Source organism: Setaria italica, chromosome VIII, assembly GCF_000263155.2.
Source record: "Setaria italica strain Yugu1 chromosome VIII, Setaria_italica_v2.0, whole genome shotgun sequence".
NCBI classification, from domain to species: domain Eukaryota; kingdom Viridiplantae; phylum Streptophyta; class Magnoliopsida; order Poales; family Poaceae; genus Setaria; species Setaria italica.
In genome coordinates this window covers 39,455,060-39,465,177 of record NC_028457.1, presented here as the reverse complement: position 1 = coordinate 39,465,177, position 10,118 = coordinate 39,455,060, and the positions used below count along the sequence as shown (strand labels likewise).

Genomic DNA, 10,118 nt, shown 5'->3' with positions numbered 1-10,118 from the left:
TATATATATATATATATATATATATATATATATATATATATACACACACATATACATACACAAATTCCTTGCTTCCAACTTCAGCCAACTGCGGACTCATCTCATTCCTAATGATGTCACGACTAATCTTTATAACATACTACCACTTGCCCTGTTAATATGTGATAATAAAGATCAGCATCCAACATGTTTTTTTTAAGCAGCTGACATTAAAGCACTACGCAACAGCCGACAGAACTAATCATTTTCACTCCCTCTTGACAGCGTGAAAGCTTTTTTTTTCAGTGCAAATATTCAAGCTGAGGAAACTATGAGTAATTATTTTTCTTTTTGTATTTAATTTTTATCCTAAGTTCAGCTTGGCCATGAGATCTTGTGTAAACTGACAACAAGTGTCCACTCCAACACCTCTAAAGGCCCTAGTAGCGGGTGGAGGCTCCACCTGGCACTAAAGGTGACCCTTTAGTACCAGGTGGAACCCCCACCCGGTATTAAAAGGTACCTTCATCCGCGCCTCACCTCCCTCCGGCTTTTAAATTTAGTGCACCGGCCCTCCGGTCCCTTATCCTCTCCCTCCCTCTGCTCTCCTTCTTCAATGCTTTTAGCTGTTTGAGGGCCGAGGCTAGTTCCTCTTCTGTTTCTTCGAGGGGATTGTTCTGTGAATTTGTTTGTGGTTGTGTTTGGGTTGAGGTCTCCACCTCAATTCTCCATTTTTAAGGAGTCGTCCCAAACTATCAATGCATTGGAAAACTGAATGTGCTCCCACGTGTACAAAACCAGTATATCCAACCCATCTTATTGGTCCTTGAAGGTTAACCAACTGTTCATTTTGAAATTCAAACTCCTTTGTATCCTTTGCAAATGTGCTTTCTTCAACAGAAACTTCATCGGCTACCAGAACTTTTGATTCACCATCCAAGAATGAATTAAGACGTATGTTTTCTTTTGGCAGCACATATGTCCTAAGATCCTTCACCCACATGTCCCCTAGTGACAATTTCGGTGTTTGATCTCTTTTTGGCAATGGACCTTTCCATGTTTTGATTTTCTTATTAGTAACTCTTGTTTTACCACTGCCTTTCTCTTTAGCCCTATGTGGGATTTTGATTTTGTATCCCATCACCATACTCCTACTACTTGGTAATGTTTCTGAGTTACATCCCATTGAAGTCAGATGGGGTTTTTTATCTCCAATTTCAGCATAGCTGTCATCCTCTCCATTTTCAACAGAATTGTCATCCTCAAGCTCATCTTCCGAGCTTACCTCATCTGTTAATGGCCAGAAGCGGGATCCATTCCCTATCTTCCTTAGCCCCAACAGCGGGTCTGATGACCTTTTATAACTCTGTTCTTTCAGATTGGTAATCCTGCTCCCTCTTCTTGTACTGTCAGACAGATTTTTTAGCTCATCTTCGATCATTGCTTCTACATCCAGGTCCTTATCTAGATTCACTAAACATGACAAACTTGGTGCCATAGTTAGTCGCCGTCGACGATGAAGAACACGGAAAAAGGTGCGGACAACCCTACCGAGATTCGCGGAGGTGATAAGTGAGCGTCAATCAGGGAACTGTTAGGTGGCACAAAAAACGTGATGTCCAAATGACCATTGTGTAGAGCATATAACGGGAATATAGTGGTTGAGGTGGGGCATTTGTGGAATGTAAATGCCTGCCGCTATGGCTATAAATAGAGAGTTCCATCCAACTGTAATGATGATGATCTACTCTCATACGTTTCGGGTCACAACAGTGTGTATGTAACTTACTTAACTCTTACTCCACGCACGTTCTAGCTGCCAGACTAGGTGATCGTATGTCAATGGAAACTGCTAACACTCAACCTAACTAGTTAGTGCGTTTTGGACTGACGAAGCTCAGCGACTTTATGTCTCGTGGATACATATAGGATTACCTTCAAACGAGCAAGAGCAAAATTTGCTATCTAAATACGGTATATGAACAATGCATGGAAAGCAAACATACAATTAAGATGACAAGCTAAAATTGTTGCTAGTTGCAATATATGCTACGCCTCAGTACGTATTTAATAAACCTGATAACCCATCCTACTGACTAGAACACATGCAGTAATTAATTGTATGTCTGCCATCGTGCCTGGGTTAATAATCTTTGAAGAAAGAGCCCCTCCAAACTCTAAGGTTGGAATCTTGATAAACTCGGAATGATCACCAAGTTGATGACACATCAATATAAAAGTACTATATTTTTGTCGCATCACATTCATCACCAGTTTTAATAAATTGCATTTTATATGGCGGTACATAAAAAACTTGGGATTATTGGGTGTAAACTAATCCTAGGTCAAGGCACCAAATTCAGTTTGGTGCTATAAGTGCTAACTAGTGGCATTCTATCACGTGATTTGGCATGGAATCGCGAGGCCCATCGATCGGGTGCGCTAGTAGCTTTGGCTCCAGAATCGAAGACCAACAAAAGTCTTGCACGTTGCAAAAGTGTCAAGTAGGCATGAAATTACCATGCTAAGATGCCCTTCACTCATTTGAATGTTAAACTGATTTATGTGTGCAGTTAAGCAACAACAAACTACGCAAAGAATTCAGTTACAGTGACTGTGACTAAAAGACATGCCTTTTGGAGACACTTTGTTTTTCTGGCACGGAAAAAAATTTATACACAACATTAATTACCGAACATATATACATTAATTTGGTTGCATCATCCAAAGACTGCATGCTTACATCATCCAACACATGCTTTCAAGCCTACCCCTCAGAATTCATCCGACGCTACTAGAAATGTAACCATCGGAACATCCGATTGTGGACTCTGCCCGAACTTCTTTGCAGTGTACCATTTACTCCGACGCTTGCTCCGTCGCCATCTCTAGGGCCATCGGAACATCCGATGATCCGTTTCCTTGGATTTCTTCGTTCCTTTTCTTATCTTTGGTTGTGGTTGTTTCCTTAGAACCTAGAATACCTTCAAGGCATGTTCTAGACACTCCTAATGATCGTGTTTTGATATTAATCACCAAAATCACAAACTATGAAAGCGCATGTCCGACAACCTGAAAGCGCGCTCTTCTTAACAAAACTTGCAGATACTAAAGATCCTACTCTGCCCAAAATCTGACAACAGACACCACATCAAAAGAGATACAGACTCGACATGAAAAGAGATACAGACCTCGGTAGACTAACTCACACATGGTGTGCCACAAGTTGGTGTGTCCAAACATGACAGTTGGCAATATACATAGAATGTTACAAGCACTAGGTAGATATATGGACTGCTACGTGTGCACTGGTTAAGTTGGAAAGATCAGACAGCATCTATTGGCTCTGTAGGGCCTCTCTTCAGCACACCGGCATGCGTGAGCAGCGCCCAAAGGTGCGTGATGAATTCCCCTCCTTTTGCAAGAACTTCCAGGTGGTCCCGAGCATCATCGGATGGCGAGACATACAGCATCATCTCCGCCCAGAAATCAGATAGCACCTTCCACCTTGTTGTGGAGTCTTGTATGTTATCAATCAGTTGCCTTGCAAGGTGAACGCCCTGCGCAACAAGCCTTGTTTCATCATCAACACAACCATCGGTATTAGTAGTTTCCATTAGTATCTCACACCTTCCCAAAATCTTCTTGTTCTTGCCCTTGATCTTCTTGTCCTTGCCCTTGATCTTCTTGTTCTTGCCCTCTTTGAGTAACTTGCTTGCTTCATCGATTGACTGATCAAGTATGGATTCCGATATGGAGCTGTGGTCGGGCAAGAGGTTAGGTGCAAAAGCAAGGAGATGCATGCAGTACTTGGATAAAGTGGAGGCTGTTTTGACAGCGTCTTCTTCTTTGGCTTGTTTATCCAGCTTCTGCTCGCACAGGGTTGTAGCAATGTGCCAGACCACAATGGTGCGAGCCACCGCTCCGTCAGTAGCCGTGGCATCGCATGGCCATTTGAGGTCATCATGGACGCCATTCTTTTGCAGCGATGTTACGCCGTTCGTCAGGACTCCATTGCTTTCTAGTAGGGAATCAATGATGGCTTTCTTCACATCTTCGGACAGCTTCACTGAATTCTTCCTTCCCTTCATGGCCTTGTCCAGCAAGCCCAGTGTACCATAATGGAGACAACTCATAAGCTTACTTCTGCGGCCAAGATTTTCCAGGAAACAGTACTGCCCAAGTCTGCCCTTCCATGGGCGAAACGCCTTCCATATCAAGAGAAGACGTATGATCATCTCGGAGAAACAGCTTGTTTGGAAATAAGGTGCGGCGACGTAGCTCCGTATCAGTGCCACCTTAAACCAACCTGAGGCTATGTACAGGTACAGCTGGTATACCTCCAGGAATGCCAAGACAACCATTATGACTATGGTTTCAGACATCAGACTGCGCTTGCCATGATTACTGCGATAACGGTCGTCCTGATACTTGACGTCCAGGCAGGCTACTGTGAGCCACGAGCATAGGGCAATCATGATGACAGGCAGACAGAGAGCCAGGTATTTACCCTTTTGGTAAAGGTAAGAGTACCTTGTGTAATACATGTCATGGACAAAAACAAGCTCCTCCTCAATAACCCTGAAGGCCCGCAGATGTGGCTCGTCCCCGGCGAGAAGGCCTTTGAAGACGAAGTCATGGGTTTTCTGAAGCTCTGCCTTAGAGAGCTTGAACCCATCAAACCTTCGGTTGAGCATCTTTGAGAGTGCCATAGAGAGGCACAAGTCCTTGAGCGCATTACCCCGATCATCGGTGAGCAGATTTCCCTTGCAGTGCCAGATCTGGTCCACGGTGGTAACCTTCAAGTCTTCCTGCTCGTACCATGGTGTGCGTCCACGCCGGTTGATGCAGTGTTTCAACTTAGTTCATTAAATAAACTTGCTCACGGCACAAGTTGAAGCCACCCTTCAACTTGAAGAGATGCGTGGAGCATTGATTCCAAAACACTCAATTTGTTAACGCTGTACTTTGCTCGTGGAAAAATGCAATGAACCTAGGTATAGGTGGTACTTAACCTTGGGATTAGGTGTAAACTAACCATAGCTCAAGGTATCAAATTCAGTTTGGTTATATAAAGTGCTAACTATAGTGGCATTCGACCTATCGCATGCATGATTGGGTATATAGACTTGCGAGGCTCACTGATCGGAGGCTCTCGTAGCGACTCAGGGCTTGAAGACTTCACCGTGCAGGTAGTTTCGTTAGAGTGACCATGACTAGACATGCCTTTTGGAGACTATATGGACAAAGCTAGATTTAATCTGATGATATTACAAAGATGTAATAAAGTACTATATATACACAAACACACACAAAAGATTGATGATTTTGGCGTTCGAGATGTCTTTACCGACCGTTGTATATGCACGATGACTTAATATTTTTATCACTTCAACAACCTTATACATACAAAACTATCCGTATGTCCATCAATCATTCCAAGACGTAATACTATATGTGCCATTAATCAAACTACAAATATAATACCATATTGAACCAGTACTGATGGGGTGGTATTTAAAGGTTAAGTCGATTCAGCCTCAGGATTAGACGACGACTTCTGTGAGGTCAATGTATCAAATTTCAGTTTGGTGCTATAAAGTGATCATTCTGTCGCATGATTAGGTTAAAGGTCATACAGGTTGTGCTAAAGTGTGGCAAGTGGGTATATATGGAATGAACATCCTAAAATTATCTTCAGTGTCATGGAGTCTTAAACAAGTAGTAGAAGGAATCATAACACATGAGCATTAATTGTATTGCTTTGCTGACCCTACTAGTGTTTACTAGCTATATATCAAGGTCCATCCACAAATATACTAGGATCCAAATAAGGTTACTATCATACGCCTCGCGGATATTACCCCAGGAAAGTTTGCACGAAGCAAATATATCAATAGGGTCTCCGACCCTCACAGTCGTCAATCTGTGCTGACCAGACCTGGGACTATGCGAAGGTTCATTTTAGACTTAACACGAAAACTCACACCTTTTGGGATTTTTCATAAAAATCATTGTTTAGTGGAATGGCCGAGGCAACATGTCCATACAATAAGTCCACATTCCAAGCAGTGCCCTCTTTCAGGCAAAGCATGTGGAGCATTTGGACTTGGAAAAGGTCAAAAAGAGAAAGCAAACAAGCAGGGATCACTGATAGCAGCAAGGATACTTGAGTTTTGGACTAGAGATGACTGCTTAGTACCTTGCTAGTGGAATGAGCGCCCGGCTAAGACGAAGACGTTGACTTGGTGAAGTCATCAACGATTATTTGCAGAGCAGTTGCTTTTTGAAAAGCAACTGTGCCTGTACCTTACTTAATATATGCATAGAATTGCGAGGCCCACGGATCGCGTGCGCTAGTATGGCTCCGGAATCGAAGACAAAAAAACTCTTGCACGTTGCCAAAAGTGCCAAGTAGGCATGAAATTACCATGCTAAGATGCCCTTCACTCATTTGAATGTTAAACTGATTAATGTTACAGTGACACGGTGACTAAAAGACATACCTTTTGGAGACGCCTTGTTTTGCCGGCACCGAAAAAATTTAAACACAACGTTAATTACCGGACATATATACATTAATTTGGTTGCATCATCCAGAGATGACATTTCATAGTCTTGGAAACAGTGTATACACAGTTTCATCCTGAGGCTAATCCCAGTGGGAGTTTCATAGAGGTTTCATGCACATTAAATACGGTAACACATCAGCATATATGATGACATGGCATAATAGTTATGAAGTGAGAGAGGGAAGGAGTTTCATCAGGATGAAACTGTGTATACACTGTTTCCAAGACTATGAAACCTATTGAAACTTGCATTGGGGGCTATAGAGTTTCATTTTATCTAACCATATCCAATCACATGCCTCACAATTAAATGTCATGGGCATCCTATGAAATCGTGAAATGAAACTGTGCACTGGGACTCCCGATTTCATTCATGAGAATACACCTCATGAGATGATGTGGCATCCTTGAAAATAGTGCAATGAAACCTTGCATTGGGACTAGCCTAATGCCCATGATAACAGGCATGTTCATTGTTTTGGGAGATAAGGTAATATTTACCTTCCATTAATCGAATCCAAATTTATCATTAATGCACACTTGCCTACCCCAAATATCCAATTAGACTTTGTGCAAGTTTCTAAAAAAAGTGCAAAGTACTGGTTCATCTTTATAAAGATCTCAGGGCACATTCAGCACTTGTAGAATGACTACTACATACCTGGACTTCAGCAGTTGTCGCATGCGCTTGCGGTGAGATGTTGGAAAAAGGTTCAACTTCCCAACTTTTTTCATATTTTTATGACAATAACTGACAAAAACTCAGCTGGAGAGTGTAGATGACTACCCTCCTGACCATGTCCAGAAAATTAGATGATGTATCCTTAATTAGCAGAACTACCACACAAGCTTCTTGAAGTATTTGTTCCTCTCTGTGGATGAGCATGACAAAATCAACTGATCAATACGCCTTCAAGCTTCACAGAATCCACTCGCATGCCCTCATATATCCATAGTTACTACATTTGTTTGATAGCAATAATTCTTACATGTGGGGATGGGAGCTGTGGTGCTCAATCGATCCACTCTGTAACCATTCCCATGCCGCCTCGCAACGCCCCGTGCTTATATGTGCTGGCCCACATCGTCACTGGTCACGCCGGCGGCCACGAGCGGACGCCGGAGTCGAGCTGGGGGGGTAGGTATTCGCTGCGTCGAAGCTGGGCTCTGCACCGAAGCCTCTGGCCATGCCCCGGTTCCCGTTTCAGATTCCGGCCAAAGGAATGCCCCGGCTTTTACCTAGGTTCGTTCTGCTTCTTCACGATAATTCAGCTAACAAAATAGCACACGAATTTCGTTCAGGTACCATACATGATAAGGCCGCAAAGGTGACACAGAATCCATCCTAGAAGCGAGCACGCTGCAGCGTCGTTACAAGACTGAATTGAAGTTGGAAGAAAAAAAACAGAGCAAACGGATGCTCCAACTCCAAATCGTTAAAGATATCATACGCAATAGATGCTCCGAAACATTCACGCGCCGCACATTCGCTGATAGACAAAGTGATATAGACAGGGCAGAGTTGTACAGCCTCCAAGCATAGCCAGGGCAGAGTTGTGAGTCAAGCAAAAGTGCAAAACACAACAAGAGATGCTAATTTTCAGACAATGCGACAAGCGTTGCAACTGCAAATCAGGCGATCAGGCATAGTACACGTGCTCCACGTACGCCGGTCCCCAAGTCTCAGCCGGATGCCCTAATGCAGGCACCATGGCGCTCCCCCCATCGCTCCAGACAGCAACAGGGGACACAACTGCAGGCATCAGCTCATACTCAGGGTGCACGGGGCCTACCATTGGTGGTCCAGTCATATAGCCGCCGCCGCCGTGAGCGTGCGCGCCAGCGCCACCGTCCATCCCCAGCAAGTACACGCCGGTGCCACCGCTTCCTCCGTGGTGGTGCATGCCGTCGTGCTGGACGTGGGGGAACCATGCAGGGTTCAGCTGCTCAAGCTCCGGACCTGCGTGGTACAAGACCTCAGGGTTCACAGCAGCAGTGGCAGCTCCGTACGCCATGCCTCCCGTGGCTTGCACGCCGAGCATCACATCCATTTGGCCGACCCTAAGCGCATTCTGAGTGGGTGCAGCACCTCTTCTGGCAGTACTGAGAACCGGGGCATCGCCACATCATCAACAATCCGACAACCATGTCCAACTACTTCATTGGAGGCAGATTCAACATCGGGAATAGTAGGTGCAACATCCACGTCCATAACAGGTTCTGGGACGGGAGGATCGAAGTGTACCAGTTGACCCATTGGTCGGGAAAACCGACAAGGATTTGGATCAACTCCCACCCGACAAACAACCACTTCAACACTTGGGGAATGACCATTCATAACCGTTCTCACATATTTTTCCCACTGGCCTGCACACCGAATTGGGACCATCTTCTTTTGAATGTTGAGAGGGGAACCTAGGTGAAGTATGCCCTCGACTGTGATTTCATCATCTCCATGACAATGTAGCTCCTCCCGAGCCCTTGAAAGCAACTCACTAAACGAAGGTTTCTCATCAAATATCACAACCTCGCACTGCATGGCAACAAACTTAACACATCCATATTCATCCTTTTCCACGGTGCCTCCGTGATATATGCTCACTACGTTCTCCATCTAGTACATCAATATAACGACGCACAATTCATTTAGTGCATAATAAATGAAGCATTCTAAGTACAAGATCTCTAGTATGAAATGAGATAGTATCAATTGACTACTAACTACTAAATACAACTAACTAACTATATCATACAACTAGCTAACTATATCATAAAACTAGCTAACTATATCACCTAATATGTGCAACTACTTAACAAAATATCATAATAACTAGTTTACTATGTAACTAACTATACATCTAACTACGTAAACAAAATTGGACATCCATCTAGTTAAATAGTGTCACAAGCATTCTCTATTCCTTCTATCATTGCAATTCATAAAAATAAAAATAAGTTACCAAAATAAATTAGTTTTCATATCTAACAATCCTACCTAACTATTCTAATTTATGTATCTAACTATTTCATCTACCAATTCTACCTACCTATCTAAATTCTACCTAACAATCTAATTCTAATTTATCTATCTAACTATTTTCATCTACCTATCTAAATTCTACCTAACAATCTAAATTCTAGCTAGATTCTACCTGAGTCCTTCACACCGGCGGAGGTCGGGCGCCGGGCAGGGAGGGCGCACAACGTCGGGGGCGGGGAGGCCGCGGGCAGCCTCTGGCCGGAGGTGGGCGCCTTCCTGGTGGGCTGGCTGTGGGGGCCTAGGCGAGGCGGCCGCCTTCCTGGCAGGACGGGCGCGGGGGCCCGGCCGGAGGGGCACAACAGCGGGGGTGGGCTCGGGCACCGGCCGGCCTCCGCGCGGGCGGCGGCGGGCGGCCTCTGGCGGGCGGCGGCGGGCGCTGGAGCCGGCCGGGGGCGAGGACGGGCGGGGCGGCGGCCGGGCGGTCGGGGGCGGGCTTGAGCGGGCCGGTCGGGGGCGGCTTCGGGCACCGGCCGGCCTCCTCTCCTCGCGGGCAAGGCCTCAGGCGAGCGGCGGCGGGCGCCAAACCC

The 10,118-nt window shown here is 44.9% G+C and overlaps 1 protein-coding gene across 1 annotated transcript; it reads right to left on the bottom strand.

Annotated features, from left to right (window-relative positions):
- Positions 1–3,305: 3,305 nt before the first annotated feature.
- LOC101782933 lies at positions 3,306–4,691 on the bottom strand. The gene has a single exon (XM_004980844.1). It carries the CDS (start codon positions 4,689–4,691, stop codon positions 3,306–3,308), a length of 1,386 nt encoding a protein of 461 aa, XP_004980901.1.
- Positions 4,692–10,118: the final 5,427 nt, after the last annotated feature.

Excerpts from the sequence above, each read along its gene's own strand:
- LOC101782933 (XM_004980844.1), bottom strand. The coding sequence starts at position 4,691 with ATGGCACTCTCAAAGATGCTCAACCGAAGGTTTGATGGGTTCAAGCTC.